The following is a 24870-nucleotide window of genomic DNA, read 5'->3' on the forward strand; positions in this document are numbered from 1 at the left end:
CACATAAAATAATGCATTCAAAGGTCTAGTGTATAGATAAAATAAAAGCATTTTACTGCAACATTGCTTATAATAGCAAATATTTTGGAACTAACTGATTGCTGCAATGGAAGAATGAATAAATAAAATAGAGTGTAGTTGTATAATCTAATTCCATACAGCACCTCAAATGAATAAATATATCTATATGAACCAATTTAGATAAGTCTGAAAAACATAATAAAACTTGGAAAAATATATTAATAGTATGATGTTATTTATGTAGGATTAGCCCAAAAGTGTGTTAAAGGTTACTCATCGTCTCACACAAATAGGAATATATCCAGATCTATATTTCTATATATTATTTATAACTATATAAACTAAAATGAAACACTACAAACTCATCATTTTAGTTGACTCTGAGAAGAAAATGAATGGAATGGGACTGAGATTAATAAGATGATAGAAGGAGCAGCTGTGGAATTGGGCAATTAAGTGGTCAGTTTTTGAACATGTGAATTTCAAGATGCCTATTAGCTATCCCATGGGAAGATGTGAGTCCGGAGATGAGGGCAGATCAGGCAAAAGGTCTGAGCTAAAGATATAAATTTTGGAGCCATCAGCATATAGATGGTATTTAAAGGCATGGGTCTGAATGAGATCATGAGGAATGAGTATAGCAAAGGAAAAAGGTCAGAAGGTACCATGTAATGTTTTGAGCTTGAAAAGATTAGATGAAAAGGAAAAGCAATAAAGAGACTAAGAAACTGCTATTGAGGTTCTGGGAGAAGAAGAGAGAATGGTGTCCTGGAAACCAAGTGAAGAAAGGGTTTCAAGAATGAAGGAATGATCAACCCATCAAGGGCTGCTGATAAGTCAAGTACAGGGAGGTCTGAGAATTGACTATTGGATATGGCAATATGGGCAACACAGCTAATTTTGATAAAAGTCATTTTATTAGGAAGGTAGGAATAAAATACTGACTAGAGTGGGCTCAAGATTATATCTTGGGGAGAAGGTGAGATTACAGAGTTTAGCCAACGCTTGAAAAGGGATATGAAAACTGGGACAGTAATTGGAGGGAAGGATGGTATCAAGGGAGATTTTCTTTTTTAGATTAGGTGGGTTATATTACAAAATGGCTATATACAGCTAGAAGTATTCAATAAAGGGGGAGAAAGTCTATTCAGAGAGGACACAATTGTCCGAGCGATACCCTAATTATTTAGTAAAATTGAGATAGAGAAGAGAATGACTTACTTGATATTATCATTATTATTATTATTTTTGAAATGCTAGAATCCAGATTGAAATGCTTAGAGAAAATGTAAGCCAACCTTCCCCCCTAAATTTGAAAGTCTACATTCAGGATGGAGATAAACTCAAATTACAGCCAAGTAATCAAGTAACAATATAATTTTTAGCACATTCTATCTTTAAGTCTATATGGCACTCAACTGAAACAATACAAAGAAGTAAAAGTTATTCTTTTGTTTTCATTATCTTTCTAAGAGAAAATAAAAATAGTGATAGTAAGCAGCATGAGAGCTCAAGACAGATGAAGCCCAAGATGAAGAAGAGATGGGAAGAAAAGTCTTGGCTATTCTAAATAAATGCAGGCCACATGAATGATGTTTTAAAATGTTTGGATTAAATTTACAGCTGAATTTGCTGGCCCACAGACAAGAGAGCCGATCGATGCGTAAACAAGCTAATGCAGTTATGATTCTTTTGAAAAATGGATAGAAGCTTATTTCACATAAGCTGGATAGTGACCCTGAGGATTCTAAACTCATTCTTTAAAGGAATTTCTTAGAAAACAAGATGGTAATCACTAGGACTGGCATGGGCATTCCAGGAAAACATTCTTTCAATTTAACCTCATTTGTTTGACTATCAGGGAAATGTGGGAATAAGATGAAGAGATTTCAGTAAAGATATAGATAAGTTTTTTTAAAATGTTTAATTGTTAATAATTAATAGATGATAGAGGAAAATATATTAACACTTGAAGGACCAAATCTAAAGTAGAGGGAGAGTCTAAAGCTTTGATATAAATTTTGAGACAATAAATTATCTTTTTAAAAAAATTATTTCTCCTCACCATATACTAAGATTTTAGCCATGCCTTAAGGCTTGTATCCTGATTATCCTTCATTCTGAACTGGATTTCTCCTCTTCCAGGAAGTCCAAGAATGAACTAAATGTCCTTACTTGCTGCGATATTCCTCTCTTCTTAGCTTTGTTAGAGTGCATATACTGTATTACATTGAATTTGTTATTCATCTATAAATATTTCTAGAAAGACTAACTTCTAATTTGGCTGATTTGTCAACTGAACCATTTGGCAAAATAAAATATATTCATATTTCAGGGTTACTTTGGTTTCCCAAAAACTCTGATGAAATTTAGCATTGTGAAAGTAATTTTGTTTGTGAAGGAAATATCTCCCTTTAGAATATCATGATTTTTTGAAGCTGTTGTTATCCTAGGCACTGTATTCAAATCTCTGTGGAGAATTTGTGTGCTATACACTAAAAGTTAGGGAATAGATTTTTAGAATACATGATAAGAGAAACAATGAGGACATTATATTTGATGATTCCCAACCAAAAGGAAGAGACTAATATAAATTCTTCCTGTAACTGCTAACCTGGGCCAAGGTAGGTAGGGTCTATATCAGAATCTTAAGAGTTACCTGTGAGTTTTGAAAATTCATAGAAATATAACATTTTAACTTATCTTTATTATGATAGTTCTTCAAATATAAAGATAGTTATGATAGTAGTTATGATAGTTTTTCTAATATAAAATAACATTAAAGGGCAGTGAGAGTTTTTTCATGTTTATCAAGAGTGTAGGAGTAAAACCTGCACGTTTGGTTTGCTTGTTCAAATGTGAAGCACTTTCTAATAAGGCTGAAGATTTTAATTGTTTTCAAATTTTCCATCAGTATTGTCATTTATGAAATTATGTTTCAATACATATGCTACTTATAATTTCAATACATATGCTACATATGTTAATCTTAAAGTATATGGGACAGAAAGTGTTAGTAATATAGACAATAGCAGTAAAACTTCCAGTTTCTAACTGGATTCCTCATTCTTGTGAAATCTTACTATATAGGAAGGAAGAATAAGTAATGAAGGATAATTTATTATGTCAAATAAACTTATTACTTAATTGCCTAAAGCCTTTGGTGAGAGTTTTTAAAGTAAATTAATAATCTAAACATAGAATAGTTATTGACTAACTAAATATATCAATAGAAGAGTTCTACACACCTGAATACCTGTGTGTACCTAGGTAGTTATATAGCTATGTTCATATGTGTATATAGTCATTTATATGCATATATACATACATATAATATAGTTTTCTTTGAATTTCCTTCAAAAACATTAGATCTTATAGGGTTATTTTACCAATAGTAATAGAATTTATCTAAATCTTTCTTAATGTGCTGTTAAGAAGATTCTTTAACCAATATATATGCTCCAAATTTGAAAATTCTGAGTAAAACAAAATGCACAAAAATAGCCTGAAAGATTAATTTATTTCATTTTGAAATATTTTGAAACATTTTTTTATTTACTATACACATGTATATTGAGAGCCTAGTAAGTGCAAGGCACTGCTAAAGGTATAGGGGACACAGTATCATCAATACAGAGAGGAATTTTGTCCTTAAGCAGCTTGCATTTTAATTAGAGGAGAGAAACCATAAAAAAATATACAAGAAAATATAGGGTAGCAATAATGCCAGCTTGATTTGAATTGAACAAAACATGTCAGAGGAATGAATAGTAGGATGGTAGGATAAAATAGTTCTACATTCTCATGAGATGTATGTGATTAGAAAGAATGTGCCTTTTCTGCAAGATGATCAGCCACAGACAATCTGCTCCCAAACACCATGGACCACAACCTTGTGTCCAGAGCTCTTGCAATTCTTGCCCCCTTACTTCTCTGATGTCTACACTAGCCACTCTCCTCACACTAGGTGGGTCTCAGCCGCACCACCCTTCCTCAGTTCCCATAACACATGTTCTCTTTCTGGCTAAGATTCATCTAACTTGAATGCATACAATCTTCATGATTTGAAAAAAAGAATCCTCAAAGTGAATCTGAGGCATCCATGCAATTAGACATATAGGATATAAAGTAGAAGATAACAGGAAATACCTTGATAGGAAACCATTGCTTGATGGTTTTTTTTAATTTGAATTTTTAAAGTAATTTTCACTTTTCAAGCAGTTTTTCCAATTAAATTAAAAACAGGTAATAAAGGAAAACTTATGCAAGATGTCTCATTTCTGTGTCCAATTTCTGACCTTTTCTTGAGCCAACAGCTGTTTTTCTCTTAAACATAACACATTAAAAAGCTAGGAACAACAATTTTATAATTCTGACAATGTCATCTTTTTTCTTTGCTACAAAGAGCAAGTGGTTATAAATTGGAAATCAATTTTTTCAAACTTTCTATAGTAAAGGTCCAGGAATTTGCATTATGCTTTTATGCTCTGAGAGTTGCAAAATAGCAGCTGTGCTGTTCAAGAATCCCCTTCTCGCAAGGGAAGAATGCTGACAATGATATAAACATACACTCTTAACTTTTTATATTTCCCTAAATCCTAAAAATTAGTGCTCTCCTTTGCATTTGTATATGACTATGTTAGAAAGCAGTTATTTTTAAAGGAAGAAGTCATAAAATCTCAATAGGTAAAAGGGTTATAAACGTCCTATCAAGTTTAATGTCCTATCAATTTCCAGGGAATAGTTTCTATAATATTCCTGACAGGATGCTTCTTAATTTTGCATGGACACTCTCTGTCATGACAAATTTAGTATTTTCCAAAGCAGCCAACAGCACTTTTAGGTACATGAATCAGATCTTACCGTTTTCTACCCATGCTTACTAGTCCCTTTTCTGCACAGAGTAGCTACAAATATATTAATTTTTTTAATTGGAATTTTAAAATTTAGAACTTTAAATATCATAAATAATTTTTACATGCTAGGTTCACATTTCTCAAAAGACAATCCAAACTGAAAGCATTTTTTATTGTATACCTTTTCATTTGTTCAGATCCAACTAATTTAAAATGTAACCTCAGCAGAAATGCATCTTTATTAATATAAGAACAAAGGACTTAACAAATTAACTAGTTTCGGAAATAAATTGCATCAGATATTCAACCAGTCAATACTAAAAATGTATAACATGCATTGAGGCATTAAGGTTACACAGATAAACAAGATGGCCAGAATTCCTTCTTTCTCCTTTTTTTCATGTTAAACACACCTAAGGAAACAAACCTGTAAAGAAGTATGTTTGATTATAATTGTCAATGAATTTGATCATCTGAAATAATCTTGGTAAGATAGTAATTATTTTTTATGAATGGGAGGGGAAAAATGAATTGGTTCAAGCCAGTGAAACTGAAGGTGTAGATAGAGCTTGTAAGTATCATCTCAGGAGACTTTGTACGTTCATGTGCCATGCGCTCGGTCTCAAAATGGTTCGGCAAGGGAGGTGAGAGTGAAGGGGCCTATTAGAACACACCTGTGGCTTGGAAGGAGTTCTTGTGCTTAGTAAATTAACAGAAATTAATTTATCTAGATCAGCATGCTGATGTCTAGATTAGGGCAGTGTCCCAGTAGCTTGGTGCATGGTATCTTATCAGATGATGTAGAGTGGTCACCAAGAACTATGCAAGTTCCCGGTACGAGGATGGAGTGACACTGATGGAGTCAGGAGAGGGTTGGGTCTGCTAGAGAAAGAATGACTTAGAAATCTAGATAAAGTTTTTGTGGTGGAAAGTGAGGCAATATCATGGCTAGGGTCGCATGATGATGAAATTCAGGAGAAGCTAAATTGGAACAAGTGCAGAAGACAATTTGGGACAATAGCCAAGGACTGATTGTAGCTGATCAATGGGTAAGGCATGGCACCTGCTCCTTCTGAAGTAAATCTCTTGGACAATAATTTTTGTTCATTTGTTTGAAGAATCTTTAAGTACGCCTTGATTTTTTTACCTCATGAAATGCATGTGTCAATTTAAAAGTGACACTTTCATGGTTAAATATTTCTCACAAGGAGAGTATAGACCTTGTTTGTATGGTGGCATTAGGAAAAGGATTGGAGCGAAATTTACAGAAATTTACCTTGGTGAGCTACTTAAAGTTAGGGTTGGTGTTAAAGGTCTGTTATACTCATGGTTGGAGTTCTCTGGTCCCATATATGGAGAATCTGGAATTTCAGTTCTAAGATATCTTTGCTTCAAACATGAATAATCATAAATGTGACAGTGGAAGTTGTCAATTTGGGGGAATCTTGGCTGCCTAGGGTGACAATTAGGTGGATTTCCAGGGAATAAGTCAGACCTTGCTTAAAAATGAGTGAAATAGAAAATCTCTAAGTTTTCTTTCTACTCTGAGATAAAATAACTGTAGAATTATTTTCTTTTTTGGAGTGTATGTTACTTGTACATATCTGAGCACACATATCAAATACCTTTTTAAAATTCTGATAAATATCTTACATTTTACTCCTTGGATGTTTAAAGAACATAGGCTCTAGAGCAAGACTACATGGGTTCAAACCCGGCTCCTCTCCTTACTAGCCCAGTTATCTTGGCAAGTTAATTAACTCATTTTTACCTCTATCTACTCAAGTGTAAAATGAGGATAACACTAGTAACAATCTAACAACTATTGTGAGGATTAAATGAGTTAATGCATGCAAAGTGCTTAGAACAATGCTTTGCACGCATAGGAAGCACTCTGTATATGCTAGTTATTTTGATGATACTGGTGATAATCTTTATCATACCAATACCTCTGACATTTTGAAAGAAGAATGAGTTAATAGAATCTTTCCTGACTGACCTTCCTTACTTTTTTTTTTTTTTTTTTTTTGCGGTACGCGGGCCTCTCACTGCTGTGGCCTCTCCCGTTGCGGAGCCCAGGCTCCGGACGCGCAGGCTCAGCGGCCATGGCTCACGGGCCCAGCCGCTCCGCGGCATGTGGGATCTTCCCGGACCGGGGCACGAACCCGTGTCCCCTGCATCGGCAGGCGGACTCTCAACCACTGCGCCACCAGGGAAGCCCTGACTGACATTACTCTTATGTTAAAAACTTTATTATAGAAACTCTCAAACGTGCATAAAATTAGAAAAGGATAATGAACCCCCCATATACCTACCCATCATTCAGCTTTAACAGTGATCGTCTCAAGCCCAGTCTTGCTTCATAAATTCTCCCACCCAACTCCTCCTTTCCCCCAGAGAGTTCTGAAGCCGGTCCCAAACATATTTTATTTAATCAGTTGATGTTTCTTTATTTATTTCTAGTGTGTATCTCTTAAAGATAGGGACTCTTTTCCCTAAATCATAATCATATTATCATTATCACTCCTAAAATCCCTTGATATTTATGAAATATCCTGCCAGGTTTCACATTTCACAGATTGTCCTATGTGTACATGTGTTTGTGGGTATGCATATCCTTGGAGTCAAAATGTTCTTTTTCCCTGTATTTCCTCCAAATAAAATCCTTTTTTTGTGGGGGGAAAAAAGTCTTTATTGTTAAATAAATAAAGTGATAGTTTTTAGGGTCAATCACTTTTGAACTTGTTTTGTCTGAAAAATGAAATATGTGTACCAAACAATTTCCAAAGATATCTCACACTTTCGTAACTTCATGGTAATTTTAGTCCATGTGCAAATCAGGGTTTAAGGAATCCACAATGCCAGAACTATTCAATATTTCAGGGGAATAATTTGAGAATTTTGTTCTGTTGTATTCACTTAGCAATAAGATTCATTTTGGGTTAGGAGACTCATAAATGAAATAGAAGTGGGCAGAGGTAACAAGAGAGAGCAGAATATCAAGCCATGACACACCATGAGGGTGCCCAGTGTTCCTCGTCATTTTCTCTTTACTTCTCAAGGAATATTAATTTTGAAAAGGCCTTGGATTTATGTGACAAATTCTCTCCCCACCCCCTGAAAATTCTCAAAGCACATTTCAGAAACTCATTTTTGGCAGATGAAAATTTAAGTAAATTGGCCAAGGTCACAGCACAATAAGGGCAGAGTTATCAAGGCAATGCAGTTTCCTGCTTTTTCCACCATCCATGAAATTAGAGTAACTCCACCCCTTAAAATGAAAGGGTCTACTTTTTTTTCTTTCTGAAATTATAAACCATGATTTGGAAATGTTTTTTTACCATTAACTCAGACTCTCAAAAGTGGTCTTTTAAGGCTATGAAATGTTTGTGTGTGCATTATTTCAGCTACTACAACTGCATATATTACAACCTATACAATTTGCTTTAAAAGAAGAGTGGCTTTTTTGTTTGAGCTGATTTTCTTTTCATGAGGTATGACATGATGAAGAAACTATCTGTAGGAACAAAACTAGTTCACTTTCTATGGGCAAGCACAAGCTGTAAAGTAGATTATTAAAGTACACAGAAATAGAAAGTTAGATCAGAAGTGATATTTTACTGTGAGGTCTTCTTTCGGCCTTATAAAATGAGAAAGAACTAACCTTGTTCTATTTCTGAGTCCTGAAAAAAGCCTCCTAGCAGGCATATCACCTTTAATTAGGTTTCTGCTTTTGGGAAGCATTCTACCAGCCCCCTTTCATTTATTTTTAATGATGTTATCACTAACAGGCAAACAGTCCCTTAATAAAACAAAAACAGTTTCTATATAAAGCCTGGTGTACATGTCCTGAGTCAGTCATCTAAAAACAAATGTTATGATTGTTTCCGTTGTGCTCTTAGAACCCTTAATGGCCCTACTGTGCAGATATGCAAAACATCAACCTAGGAAATATAACCGTGTCTGTTATGCAGATTTCAATAAATGCTTTCCCATATTCACTTGCAATATCAGCAGTGAGGTTAAACCTACAGGGTCATGGAAAAGACAGAAAGGTCAATTAAGTGGATTTTTTTGGCATAAGCTACACCAGCTCCTTCATAAATACTTACAGCTTAAGACTTTAAGAGACAAGCAGGGGTGAAAGCCACCCAAAATGTTTAAAAGTTAAATCAGTGTGTGTGTGTGTGTGTGTGTGTGTGTGTGTTTAATGTGTGGCACCATTGTATTTTGCCAAGAAATTACAGTTTGTGGGAGGAAAAAAAATCTATGCACAGATGCCTGAGAATTTTAGTTTCATCTTCTCAATGGCCAAAGGACAATTTTGCTGTCAAGGCCAAGTTTAGAAATTAAAATTAATGTATAGCTTGATTTAGTGTTTCCTCCATACATAGATTTTGAAACACAAATGCAGAATAGACAGAAATTAAAGACTCTCTTTTGAGAATAATGGTAGAAAATATACACTTTCCCCTTAAATATACAAAGTTTCTTTAGGACACTTAGTATCCCTGTTTTCCTTGAACCGTTATCCCTGTGTGGTTTCCTCACAACCCTTTCACCTTCCCTGTTTAAATATTTCCCAGTATTCAATGCCCATTTCGAATGCACCTTGCCATGAAAATTTTATTTTTCTTCATTCTGCTGTCAACTTGCATCATCTAAGTATAATCTCTTCTTTTTCTAAATAACCACTGGGTGTCATTTGAATCAATCTTTTGGCACATACCCTTATTAGGATTATAATTGCATGTATTTTTTTTATCTTCTTCCTAGGGCTTCCTCCTAACCCAAGGTAATGTCTCTGAAATTGCCTTGTAATCAATAGAGAGGTTTCCCAGTAGAAAGTATTTTTAGTTTTATTCTCCTGGGTGTAGTAAGCAGAGTCTATATCCTTCTCATTTCAGCTTCTGCCTCATCTCATCTCATTCACATATTCTTTCAACAGATATCAATCAGTTCTTACCGTATGTTAGGGAGCTGCAATACATGTTCTATTTCTTCCCTTAATGAGTGGTCCCGAACTTTTGTCAGCTTCTCAACAGCAAACAACCCATGATAGTTGCATATGTGTGTAATAAATACTTTATGCCTTAAATTAGGCAGAACTGTGAGCTTGGTGTATTTCTTAGCACACCTCCATCATCCTGCCAAAGATGCACTTACAATGATCTCCTTTGAGTATTAAATCTTCTCATTTGTTTACCCAAACTTGAAATCCAGAGTTCTAATACTGCTTCCAGTATATCCAAGCAATTAAGTGTTCTTATGCTTTTCAGTCTATTTCTCCAAAATCTGTACTATTTTCTTTTTGTGTAAGTAAATTTACCCATTTTCTTTAGGACCTGCTACCTGAAGAAAATCAGTAAACTAGTTCATCCTCTTTGGCCCTTTCTCAAGTTATTTCTATCATAGTCAATTTTAACTGTTCACTGAACTAACTCAGGTTTAGTTTATATATGGCAACTGTAATAATATACAGTAGTAATTTTATTATCAACATGATATTTCATCATCACAAGGCTCATTAGAGAGAAATAATATAGAAACCACAGGCTTATGGCTCATGGTACAATATTAAGTTTCCCTCCATGGCACATTGAAGCCAAGTTTACAATAGGAAATTTCGAATAAATTTAGTTATTTCTTAATTATTAATACTTTATATTTATTAGCATTTTATATTTCACAAAGCACTTTCATATACGTAACCTAATTGGATTTGAACTACAGTCCCTTCAGTCTGTGGTCTTCATTTTAATAAATAGACCAAATGAGTCTCATAGAACATAACAGATGGATTCTTTGCTCAGTTATTTGCTAACGCTTGGTAGAACCAGGACTTAAACTTACCCCTTCTGAATCTAGCCTGGGTTACTTCTCATTTTACTGTAACTGTATCACATTATGGTAACGATTTTATGTAAAAAAATGGAGTAATTTTAAATCCAGAATTTGGAAAGTGGGCTTAAAATTTAAAATATGAGAAAGGACTTATTTTGTGATATTCCTGGATATTTTATAAGAATTGGAATAGATACATGAAAGTTTGTGACCAGTTTTTGATTTAAGATTACATTGTGGCATCAGAATTATTAGTTCCTATTGTCAAATTAAATCCAGAGTGTCTCGAGTAAGAATGAACCATGGTTGAGGTGTGACTGAGCTCAATTTAAATGACTGTGTTTTACATTTGAATGTAAGTTTCAAACTTTTTAAACACCAATACTTAATTTTTTAAATTATTCATGCCTCTACTCCAGTTGGACAATGTGGCTGATGAGTTTCCAAAAACACCAGTAAACTTAACTTTATATACAATTGTGATGGGAATTTATCAAAATGACCAAGAAAAATTTTTATTTCTATAAATAACTATTCACTTCTCTATAGACAGTACCATATTCTCCAGAATTTTTGTCAACATTTTTCTTTACTTTACCAGTACAGAAATATAACAGTTTCATGCAAACTTTCAGATCACTTGTAAACATTAAATATGGAAATTTTTCCATTTTAATACTGCTGGTATCTACTTCACATTACTATGAATAAATGTGAATTCCCTTGGAATGTATGGTTTTCTAAAAGGGAGTATTTTTCTACTTGGACCTTATGATATAATAAAAGATATCAGAGACAAAGATACACACACACACACACACACACACACACACTTGAAAACGAATATATAATTCAAACCCAAAGGGATTAGTTATGAAAATAACATATTAACAGGAAAGAAAACATTTTAAAAGTAGAGGCTCATTACTTTTTCAAACAGCATTGTTCCTTAGGATATCCTGCTAAATTGTTATGTGTGATAAGATGGGATGGAAAAAAGCCTGTCTTACAGCGGCATCAATCTTAGTGATAGTCATTAATTGATAAGTGACTTAAAATATGAGTAGAATCATGAGATGAAATGATGAGAAGAATGAAATATCATTTTTTCATACTTTATTGATTTTGGAGTTTTAAAATATTTTCTTCTCTTTTTTACTTTCTCTTTATAATGTCCTTTATGTTCTAACTGATGTTAATTGATTATGTCTTGTTATAATTGTCATAATTATATTTGTTATAATTATTAAGATGTTAATCAGTAGCTTTTTCTGGTCAAAAGATGAAATCATTTGTTAGTTTATAATATGTGCTGTTCTGTTTTCCTTTAGAAAATCACTGTAGTTCCCTAGAACTAAATTAAAATACAAGAATACTTTAAAGTTAATAACCACTCTTTCTTAGGACTTTAAAAACAACAAGAACTCTTTAGAGAATTGGCATAACTACTGACCCCTACGGTTGTGGAGTATTTAAAAAGATTATGCCCTCGTTAATGCAGCTTTCAAAAGTGCTTACTTTATTCCTAGGAAGATGTACCCATCATTGCATCAGTCCTCAGTGTTGTGAATGACTGTCTTATAAATTTTTCAAATTTTATTAGAATTTATCAAATTGTCTAATTTGATAAAATGAAGCAAGATAATTTGACTCCTTATAAAATAGAGTTTGTAAACCTAAGTATAATCAATAGCTTTCTCTGAAATTTCGTGTTTGTGTGACTCATTCTTTTTCAGATGTTAACGAGATATCCATAACTCTTTGGAATTTGTAATTAAGATATTGAAATTCAGATGCCAAATTGATGCACTATCACCCTCCAATCAATATAAGTGAAATTTCCACTTAACTAATTTTTCTGATTTCGTATAAGGAGTAATAGAGAATGTGTAATTTTAGATTTTGTGTAAATTTAGATTTGAGTGATACTAGAGCTTGTCTCATTCAACCTGCTAGTTTTTTAAAATTGAGGAAATTGAAGCCTGAAGAAGTTGTCCCATGTCCAAAGTAGCTGTTACTAACTGAACACTGAATTATTTTCATTATACATCCCAATGTATTCAGAAAGTAGTGTGCACAGTTTTAGTTATCTATAGCTGTGGAACAAATTGCACTAAAACTTAGTGGCTTAAACCATCATACATTTAAAATCTCATGATTTCTGTGAATCAAAAATCTGGGTACAACTTAGCTGGATACCTCTGGTTTAAGGTCTCAAGAGTTTGCAGTTATGCCATCAGCGTGGCTTGCAGCCTCATCTAAAGGATTGACTGGGCACGGAGAATCTTTCAAGCCAACTCATGTGGTTTTTGGCAGCCCTGTCTCTTGTCCTTTGTCCCTGAGCAGGGCTGTCTCATGACATTACAGCTGGTTCCTCCATGGCAGGAAATATAAGGAAAGGGAGAGAGAGAGAGATGGAAACAGACTTTCTACAGCTGAATCCTGGAGGTGACATCCCATCACATTTGCTTTATTCTGTTTGTTAGGTCTAACTCAGACTAAGGGAAAGGTTCTATATGGGATGTGAATAACAGCAGGGAGGAATCATCAGAGGCCATCCTGTAGGCTACTATATACCTGCCACCTGCTCAGAGAAAATACTTCCCCAGTACTTGTCAAGTAAATTAAAATACTTATTTATTAATTAAGTCTTTATAGTAAAACGTCTCAGGTAATGGAATTGGAATATGGACTCTTGGTTGAACAATAGTATTCTATATACATTATTCTTTCTGATTTTATACTGTGATTATGAAAAAGTATGCCCTTGTACTTATGAAATATGCAGTGAAGTCTTAAAGATTAAAGAGGGAAGATGATTCAGACATACATACACATGCACAGAGCAAGAGACGGACAGAGACAGAGAAATAATTAAAGACCAAATATGGCAAAATGTAAACAATTGTTTAATTTGAGGAAGGAGTTAAATTTGTTTCCAAGGGCTGGTTTAATAAATTACCACAATAAAACAATAGAAATTCATTTTAAATTACCACAATAAAACAATAGAAATTTATTTTCTCATAGTTCTGGAGACCAGGGGTCTAAAATCAAGGTATCAGCATGATGAGCTCCCTCCAAAAGACGAAAAAGGAGAAACTGTTCTTTACCTCTTCTAGCTTCTGGTGGTTGTCAACATTCCTTGACTATAGCCCCCAAATTCCAATCTTTGTCTCCATCTCCACTTTGCCTCCTCCTCTTCTCTGTGGCCCTCTTCTGTGTCTCAAATTTCCCTCTGCCTTTCTCTTATAAGGGCACTTGTCATTGGATTTAGGGCTTATCCTACATCAGGATGATCTCATCTCAAGATCCTTAACTTAATCACACCTGCAAAAACCCTCTTTCCAAATAAGCTAGAATTACTGGGATCCAGGGATTGGGCATGGACTTATAGTGGGGACCGGGGGGCTACCATTCAATACACTACAGAAGTATATAGGGATTCTTTGTTCAATTCTTGCAACTTCTCCATAAGTTTACAATTATTTAAAAGCATAGTATCAAAGAACAAAAAACAGAGATTACATTGTCAAATGCCATAATAATTCAAAGAGAATAGCATCTGACAAACTAACTTTCTTTTAAAGATAAAACTTTAAAAAATGTACAGATATATCAAGCTGCAATAGGTGTTTTGTGAATTTGTGCTTCATCATCATTCATTGTTTGAAGTCAGTGGAGATTATGTGATGTCAAAACACTCTTCCATGTTGTCTGGCTTCTCAAACTTTTGCTTTAATCTTCTTAAGACATTTAGGATATCAAAGGTCACTTTTATTTCAAAAGGAATAACTGTGTTCCCAATTTTACTATCTTTGTAGGAAGACTGAGACTTTCTATGATGTTAATTGCCACAAGATGACAACTTTTTCTCAGACAGTAGGGTCTTGAAGCCCAAAGAAATATTTTTGTTTTGTTCGATCTTTGATTAATTTATTTGTCTTCTTTTCAAATATGTTTATTGATCTTAAGAATCACTCTTTTTTCATTTCTTTATAGCTGTCATTGTGCCCTAAATTTGATTGAGTGAAAGTGGCTTAATGCAGTATCTCAACCATATAAAATGATAAATAAATGAATCTAATCACATAATACCATACTACATGATAGTCTGTTCACACTTACCTGAAGCCGTAAGGACAAAGATGAGCATTCCACTGAAGCAACTGCAGAAAAAAAAAAAAAAATGACATTCACACACACACCCCACATATTCCTACACATAAACAAGGAACAATTTTAATCCTACATTGGGAAAAAATTGGAGTAGCTAACAGAATAATGATGGAAGACAAAATGTTTTACTAACTATAAGAATTAGCTACTTTACAATTGGAATCTGTCACTAGGGTCTAGATGAGCTCTTAAGACTTGCAAATTGTATTTTTTAACATCACTTCTCCAGTTTCTAGTACATTGTTTAAGTAGATATTGGTAGTATTAAGTAAATACATATATAAATGTATATATCATGAGTGATTAATGAATTAACTCACACAATAGCCAAACGTAGTCAAGCATAAATGTATTGGTTAAGTCAAGTAGTCATGGGAATTATGGAACTTATAATCAAATGTGTGTGTGTGTGTATACATACATTTGATGCTTTTTGCTTGGACAACCTTTAAGAATTGTGGAGTCATAGACTCTAATGCTGAAAGCAAACTCAGGTGGTCGTCTGGTTCTATGCCTTTCTTCAAGAGACAAGCAATTATTATCCCCATGATCTATTAAGCCACACTTTCTTTAGTATGTGACAGCTAAGGTGATGCTGATCAAAAAATATAGCTCTTTATTCTTAAACTATTTCACATGCACATAGATGTTTAACAAGTGCCTTTGCAGAGCTATCATGAGAAAATGCTAGCAGCCTTGGTCTGGAGGAGTAATTTATGACAGCTAGGTAAATGGTGTCCAAGATCACCTTGATCATATTAGCCACATAGTAGCCCTACCCCTGCACTGCAGGCTTTCTTTAACCCTGGTGACAAGAGTGATTAAAAAAATAAAGAACACAATGAGTCCTACGCAGGCTGCTAACTCTGTTTCTTCTTCTAGTACCTGCTGCCTCAGATCATCTGTCAGTAAGTTAACAGAGGAGGGAGTGGAAAGAGAAACTGCTAAGGAATGAGTGAGTGTGTATGAGAGCAGGGTAGTTAACAGAAGGCCTTGTGTCCGTCACTCCCCTCCCCAACCTTTCTTCCCTTTTGGTTCATTAACTAGAAATGTGGAAAGGTGAGGGAGATGAATTTAACTTGTCCTGACATTAGTCAGAGACAGAGAAGTGCGGCAACTTCCAGAATATTTCTGCCCCAGAGAGAGGGAATTGGAAAAGGTGTTGTGTGGTTAGGTGTTGTAATGAAAAATAAAGAAATGATTCAGGAGAACAGTGGAATCAAATTATAAGCATAAAGGTAAGTGTGCTGAAGTTTTTAGCCACTTGCAAAATTAAGAGATATTATCAGGACTGTGCAAATATATTGCTCTAATTTTCCTGGGGTGAATTATGAAAATATTTACAAAATTGAGAATCCCGCCCTGAATAAAATTTTCTCTGTGATATAATAGACTAAAATAAACCATAATAAGTATGTATTTTAAAATGTTTAAATAATAAAGAACTGAATAAGAAGATTTCACCGTGAGAGTAAAAAGAATTTGTATCTGGGCATTATTCTAAGTTGCTTACAATGTTGGAGAATGTTCAATAAGCAAAGTAAAGGTTAATTTATCTTAGGTTTTATATTTGATTTTTGAAATGTTTTGAGAGTTGTATATTATTACCCTTTCTTTAGACCCCTTTTTCATGTTTAAAAAACTAGTTTTTCAATATGAGGTGAGAGGTATTCAGGGCCAAAAGAATTAGATCTTTAGTTTTCATGATATTGAATTATTCAATTATAATGGAGAAAGAATATATTTGATTCCAGTTTTTATTTTAGTCGTGGAATTAAAGGTTTTAATTGTATAGTCACTTGTAGATTCCTTGAGAATATATTTGAACAAATCATTGATATATAGGAAGGGTTAATTGAGAAAGAGACACTAATATACATAGCATTTCTCCTATATGAAGCTCTAGAAATACCCTATTGTCAATCCGAACAGAACAAACTAAAATGAGATAATTGGGAAGGTGCCCATAAAGTCAGCCTGAATATATTATCACAACTATATATGAGATAATATTTGTTTTAAAAAGATTCTATGGCACTGTAAACTCAGTCTCATTAGAGACTGCATTTAAGAGGCTTATAAAGTTACTCATTAATGTTATCTTGTTGTATCTCCACAGCTTTTTCATTAAAGAAAATTCAGCAGAAAGCATTTTCTCCTGATAGCAGGAACCAATTTGCAATAAATGTTCTGGAAACCACTAGGGAAGCCATTACTGAGGTCTAATAAAAACAGACAAGCGTAACTTGTTCTATATTTTTGTTTCAATCACATACAGATGAGACCCCGCTTTCCACACCAACTGCAAGAGACAGCCTTGACAAACTTTCTCTAACTGGGCACGGACAACCACTACCTCCAGGATTCCCATCTCCTTTTCTGTTTCCTGATGGATTGTCTTCCATAGAGACCCTTCTGACTAACATACAGGTAGGACTTTTTCACAGTCTGGGAGAAAGGAACGTGGAAGGCTCAGTTGTCTATTTTTCCCAAATTCATACTATTCCAGCTTAATCCATTCTTGAGACTGACTGAACCATGGTATTGAAATTTTTCTAGCAATTTAAGATTTTAAACTTACTACACAAATCAAATTGGTTAGAAATACTCAAATATGTGTAAATTACACACATTAATATACACACATTAAGGTGTATACACCTTAATGAAAACTTAGATGCAAATGACCTAGGCCTTTTAAAAATTATTCTGCCTAAATGCCTTCCTTATTGACAATTAATGGGAGGAATCTAACTGTTTAAGTTTGTCTGATGTACTAAATGACAGTATACCAGTGCTAATAAATATTTAGCTATTTTTAAACTGCTGGCCTTTCGGTGAGGAAATGATATGTTTAGTCGTTCAAATATGTCTAAAGTAAAAGAATCCAAAAAATCCCTTCTTTCATAAATAAGTTTATTTCAGTTAATAGGGTTTCTTCAAAGAATAGACTTCAAAAAGCCATACAAAACTTTCCACGGATTTCCTATGTAGTCTTCAGGATGTATATTTTACGTACAGTACATTATGAATCAAAAATACTTACAGTTAGCAATAACATAGAGCATGGAGCCAAAATAATAAGAGTGTTTGGGATAAAAGAAAGCATAATTTTCTTGCCCACACATGAAGTGGTCATGTGGACCCCAGATGGAGATTTTTGCCATCTACTTCAACACACTTGGAATAGCTAGTAGTAAGCATACGCTTACAGATACAGTGCTGGTAATTTTTTTTTTATTTAATCTTTGCTCAAGCACTCGATCCTTAGTGATATTTTTCTGTACACATTTCCTACCATATTAAACTTTCTCCCAGTAGAAATGTAATTAATTTTATTTACCCCTCCAAGGACATAACAGAAGGCCTTTAATGTAACATATCTTCTCATCTATTAATATGGCATTTTTAATACTAACGTAATTAGAGTCTCCAGAACTGTATTCAACTTTAAGGTTTTATATCTCAGTAATTGAAATAAATCATCAGTCTAGCCTAAATGTAATCAAGGCTAAATAATTGATTATATTTTAGAATAAACATAAAACTTATTTTTTTCAAAATTTGGCCCATATTATTGTTTTCCAAGGTAGAGTTTTTAATGAATTTCTCCTTTGTCAAATTAAATGCTTTCAGAAAATATCCCTCAACGTTTTAAAATGGACACTCTGAGAAGTAAGGGAACAATTTATTTTCTTATGTATATAACCCCATATGAAGCTAAGCATTTAACTTAAATTTCTCCATTTAGGTGTCTGTATCTTCACTAACTAAAACCTCTTTAACCAGGAAAGTGGTAATTTAATTTCAATTTCAGCAGAGAAAACATTTCTGTGTAAACATTCACTAGTATAGACGAGCTTGCTCATCTGAAGAGTGGGTTTACACAGGGACCCTTGCATTGTGTGTGAAAACCACATCACTAAGTCAAATTCTGTCAGTTTGAGAGTGTTTTTCCACCCACCCCTGGCCAGTAATACCCAGACTGGAAATATCTGCATCACCTCAAATTGGAATTATTTCTTTAAAGAAAAAAAAAAGGAAACTTCAGTTTTAAAACGTACAAATTTTAGACAAATAATTTATTTCATTGAATATATCTCTAGATTTAATATACTCTCTAACCTTCCAACCAGCCTTGAGAGGTATATTTTAGGAAGAGTTGATGATAGGATGATCATCAAGGCAAACTAAGTTATTTATTTCTAGTCCCAAATCATAGGAAACTGTGTTTGATAAAGTTAGAACACTTACAATAAGAATACTTCATTTAAAATAAATTATGCTTGTTCACTTCAGTCTTGCATATATATAAGTATGTATATATATGTAGATATTATATATTTATATGTATGGATTTAATACCTATATACATGTATATGTGTATGCACATATGTGTACATAAGGTAAAATAAAGATGAAAAATCTTATTGAGTTCCATGCACAGTAATACAAACACACAATACATACATACATACATATATACATGTATATATATATATATATATATATATACACACTCATTAGACACACATACTGGATTTATGTTCAGTAATGGCTTCACATTATTTTGCAAAAGTCATAGATGCTAGCTCTTTTATTATTGCCACATATATTGAGTTATAGTAATATCCTAGGAATGGTATAGAATGTTTAAACAGTCATGACCCTGGCTTATGGGGCATACAGTATAAATGTGTTTGCTGTCCAAATTCTAATTTGGGTAATTACATTCTGTCTACCTCAATTTCCTCTGCAATTTCAATTATATATAATGGGGTTCTCTGCTTTCTGTTTCAAATGGTAACACTCTTTTGGCGTGGTAAGTTTAAAGCTCCATATTTCCTTTGAAGGTATTTTATCACAATGACAATGAAAAAGAATTGAGTTAAAAATGTTTATATTTTTTACATCATACAATTTCATGTTTGAAACTAAAGTTTTTTTATGTATATTTGTTATTATAATTAAACCCAAGACATTGGGTTATATTTAAATTTAGTGCACATAGACTCTATTTTTCCTTAAAGTTAATGACCAAACATCTCTTAAGAATAATTTAAGGAGTTATTGTTCTAATATTCAATAAGTTAATTTCATGATATTCTATAATTTGATAATTTTCAATTTTAAAATTTGTAATGATTACTACAGATGTCCTTTCCATAATGTGTTATCAGAATTGAATTTTCATAAATGTTATTTCTTAGTGCTTTAAAAGAGGGCCTGTGGAAAAATACTGTAGACCAGTATTTTAAAATATATATGTACTATATATAGTATAAAAAATACATATTTTATATATATCAATAGTATAGAAAAATATATGTAGTATAGAAAATATATATATATATTATATACCTTTAGGCACTAGATTTTTGCAACCTTCTAGAACTATACTGTTCTTTCTTAAAATTTGAGTGTTTCAGAAATTAAAAGTAATGAAGGATAAAGATATCTTCAGTAAAAGACAGCAATTTCACTTTAGTGAGAGATATGGATTCATTCTAGATTTTGCTTTTTAGGATTTTTAAAAATGTATTTTATATGGAATTTTATTTTATTTTTTTCAATGTGGGTAGTCTTTCATTATGGCTTCCTTAATCAAACACATCTGTGGAGAACTCCCTGTGAGATTATAGGTGAGGAAAGTAGAATTTTAGTGTCAATTTACTGGATGTGACACCTTCGATCATTGACTACCATTTGAACAAACTGAAAGGAGAATTTTACCTACTTACTCAATCTGAGCTTTCACGCTGTAAAGAATAACTGGGATCTATTTGTACATAGGACCAGGAACAAATGATTTACATTGTTTATCCTATTTACAAGAATTATTTTAAATGACTTACAAATATTAAAATAAGAATAGGTAAATAAGTAGAAAGGTAAAATAAGGTAGAGAATATAAAGTTTAGTTAGGGGTGAAGTTAGCACTAAAGATATATGCCATAAGAGGAGAGAGGATAGGAGTTTGGGTCAGTGTGGTTTGTCTATGTGGTGGTATTAAACAAACAAGGAAGACCTAAAAGGGATGTTAAAACCACAATGCATGGCAGTCCCAGATTGGTTCATTATGGTCTAATAAATAAACATAATCTAAATGTTGTATTTAAGAAGTATTCGTTACTTCTATATTTAAGGGAAGACAATGAAAAATAATTTGACCAGGGCTTCCCTGGTGGCGCAGTGGTTGAGAGTCCACCTGCCGATGTAGGGGACACGGGTTCGTGCCCCGGTCCGGGAAGATCCCACATGCCGCGGAGCGGCTGGGCCCGTGAGCGATGGCCGCTGAGCCTGCGCGTCCGGAGCCTGTTGTTCCGCAACGGGAGAGGCCACAACAGTGAGAGGCCTGTGTACCGCAAAAAAAAAAAAAAAAAAAATTGACCAAATATTCTGATTATACATATTCCAGTCTTTACATTTCAATGTCATGCCAGTAATGTTATAATTTATACATTTCAAAGAAATTAATCATTTTTCATTGGCATCATCAATACATATTTTTAATTATAACAGAGTCAGATAAGAGAATTAGAAGGAAACTTTTCGAAAAGGTAAACAACAAAATAGGACACTGGCTTCAAAATATGGGTAGACTAGAATCAGATATATTGGTCTTACATTATATCTTTTTATCTTTAATCATAATAATATATTAATCTTCTCCCCTTTTTTCCCATTACCAACTTGTGAAAAGAGATCATATTAAAAAAAACCAGTAAAATATAGCCAGTATTTTTAACCCAATTTACTATAATGAAGACAGTAGCATTAACCTCTTAAAAATCTGGACTCTATATTGTATTTACTAATTTATATTGTATACAACAACAATGATAATAACATAAATAGTAAAAACTAATATTTACTGAGTAATCTTAATGAGTCCTTATACAGGAAAAATACTCCTGTATAAGTCTCCTCTACTCTACTCCAACACTAGTTAACTTCTGACGCTTCTGATCAAGAAATGTCTGGTAGTTTTTCCCATACCAAGCAATTCTGCAACCCCAGCTGGGTGCCCTACAATTTAACTCAATTCTGGCACTATCTACCTAGAGATAGCATCAGATCTCACAGGTTAAGAGTTCAGTCCCACAAGACTGCACTCCTTGCCCCCATTTCCATTGTCAATTTTAAATCCAGATTATAACCTGTGCTTGTGACCAAACAGCTACAGATTGGAGGTTCCCACCCCCCACCGCCATGAGTTCAATTAATTTGTTAGAGCAGCTCACAGAACTTAGGAAGATGTTTTACTTACTAAATACCCAGTTTATTATGAAAGATGAGAAAACCAAGGTCAAGAAGGAGCAGATGACTTGTCCAATATAACTCAGGAGCAGCCAGATAGAAGAGATGCATAGGGCAAGGTATGTGGGATGAGGCATAGAGCTTCTGTGCCCTCTGCACATGCCACCCAGCCAGTACCTCCACATGCTGACCAATCCAGAAGCTCTCTGAACCTCACCCATCCTTTAGGGGCTTTCCAAAAGTCTACTTAGTAACAGAAACTCAGGTGTAGTTGCAAGGGGCTTATCGTGAATAACAGACGACCCATTTCACCTCTGTTGCTCTTATCACTTAGGAAATTCTACCCGTTGTAGGATCTCTAGACACCAATATCCAGTGTAGGATACCTAGAAGTGCTTTTGATGGAGAGGTCATTGTTAATCGACTTCGGAGAACAGTAACCATAACATTAAACCAAGTATAGCTATAACTTTTGTCACAAGAGCTGTGAAAATGTGTTAGTTGATACTGTGCTATTATATATTTTTTTCTGTCTATAAAAGTTCCTGGTTTCAAGGCACTCTATTCCTTCTCATCCTGGAAAGAAACAAAAGAAAAAAAAAAAGTTAAATAAGCTAGGGATTTCTGATCCAGGCTTAGTCAACTTACTAGTTTGGGATCTTGGATAAGTCACCTGTTCCTTCTGGACCTTGGTTTTCTAATATTTAAAAGGTTTTAGTTAGAATAGGTGACGGCTAAAAATCTCCTCCAACTAAGTTATTTACTTTCATTAGAAGCAGCAAATTATTGAGCACAAATTTTGGCACGTGAGTTTCAGTGACATTCATGGAACCTTACGTGTCATCTGATTCTGAAATAAATGTGTACAAAATACAAATATGGATTAAGTAAGCTTTTCTTCCTCTAGGATCTAACTAGCAAATTAAGAAATGTTTCTTTTATATCAGTATATCTTGTAGTTCCCTTATACAAACAGATATTTGTACTTCCTAGGCTATAGAAATAGTTGAGATATTGCTAGATTAATCAGTGTCCTTAAATATATATATATGTATATTATATATATAATAGACTCATTCTCTGAAAATTATGGAAATAATTTAATTTACATGGTAGATCATTTCAGAAAACAAAAATGTTTGTGTATTATGACAACCATTATGCCTGACCTATAGAAAAGAAATTTGAGGTCAAACAACTGCTGTGTCATAGAGTAAGCTTAAAATGCATTTCTTCACAACTATCATGGTCCAACTTCAACATCACGAGAACTGACCTCCCCTTGGAAGCAAATTCATGTTTTAAGCCCCGTGTATTTTACTGTCATCGTAGAATTTTCTTGATACTGCACGACTACATGAGACCCAGCATTTAGTGTGACCTTTTGCATATGATCTACCTGGAAAACTTACAGAAGTCACACAAATCTGAAAGTACTATTATCGGTGATGGTTAAAATGGTGTCCCAGTGATTTGTAGATGTTGTGAACACTACTTGCTATTGCTTTTCCCAGCTCCCTGCTGCACTGAAATTTAATCGGTTTTCTGTATTTTTTGCAGCAGAGCGGTCACAGGCAATACCATATTTTTTGCATATGCATCTGTTTGACTCTAGTGAAGATTTTTGTTCACACTGGACTCCTGATTTGCACTGATTTAAAGTCTAAAAATGAAACTTAATTTTATACAGCTTATAAGTATTCCCTAGATGGTATTGGATCCTATAAGCTAATATTTTTCAGACATAATCAGCAGGAATAGGTAATATATTACCATTAGTGACATTAGCAGCAACAGTAACAAAAGGAAACAGTAAATATAAATGTTCTTAGCAACTTCATACTTTACAACAAATATTAATATAAAATTATACAAATTAGAGTTGCAGCTTAACATTATTCAACATGTTTATTCATAATGATTGTTTCATATTTTAAAAATGCCAAAATATTGTGTTTTGTCAGCCAAGGACAATAATAGTTTAATAGTAATTTATTTTAAACAGCTACTGATAATACAACCAATCAACACATTAAGTGGTGCCAACATTGGCATCTTGCTAAATAATATCTAGACATTGCACAGAGAGTACATCTTTCAAAGATAAGTCAACAAGAGCAATCAGAGCAGAAAATTAGAATTTGGTATCTTAGAATTAAAATACAGCAAAACTAAAGTTTTAATTGGGGTGATCTAAAAGGGCACTTGATGTAATGATCTCTTTTATTTGTTACTAATTGTTTGTTTCTGATGAAGAAGAAACATACACAGGAATGTTACTGAATTAAGATGGCAGTTTTCTTAGCAGCTATGTTTTATTGCTAAAAACAAAATAGTAGGGAGGGATGAACTGCCACATAGAAATTCTCTGGTTTGTTTCATATCACAAGAATTAATCCATAAAACTCAGGGTCAGTAACAACAAATATGAAATAATTTATATGTGCTTGAAAAGAGACTAAAAATGGCTTGTGACAATGCTACATCAGTGGGCTGAGCTGAAGGTACATTCCTATTGCACTAACAAGTCAAGCTGCAGTTGAAATTCCTGAATCAAACTGCTTGTGGTGTCTCCTGCAAAGGGGTCACATTCTAGAATATATCTACAATTGGCATTAACTTCCATTTCATTTCTAATTTCAATTGAAAAATTCAGGGGCTGATGTTCACAAACCAAAGCAAAACATCTTCTTCAAAACAGCATTTTGTT

General features: G+C 33.6%; 1 protein-coding gene across 1 annotated transcript in view; it reads left to right on the top strand.

Annotated features, from left to right (window-relative positions):
• The window catches only part of DACH1 (dachshund family transcription factor 1), a 413540-nt gene that overhangs the window by 342970 nt on the left and 45700 nt on the right, over positions 1-24870 (top strand). Inside the window, exon 7 of the mRNA XM_067712948.1 lies at positions 17179-17330. Coding sequence (XP_067569049.1) covers positions 17179-17330 — 152 coding nt within the window. The remainder of the gene's footprint in view (positions 1-17178; positions 17331-24870) is intronic.

The sequence above is a fragment of the Pseudorca crassidens genome, chromosome 18 (assembly GCF_039906515.1).
Source record: "Pseudorca crassidens isolate mPseCra1 chromosome 18, mPseCra1.hap1, whole genome shotgun sequence".
NCBI lineage: Eukaryota > Metazoa > Chordata > Mammalia > Artiodactyla > Delphinidae > Pseudorca > Pseudorca crassidens.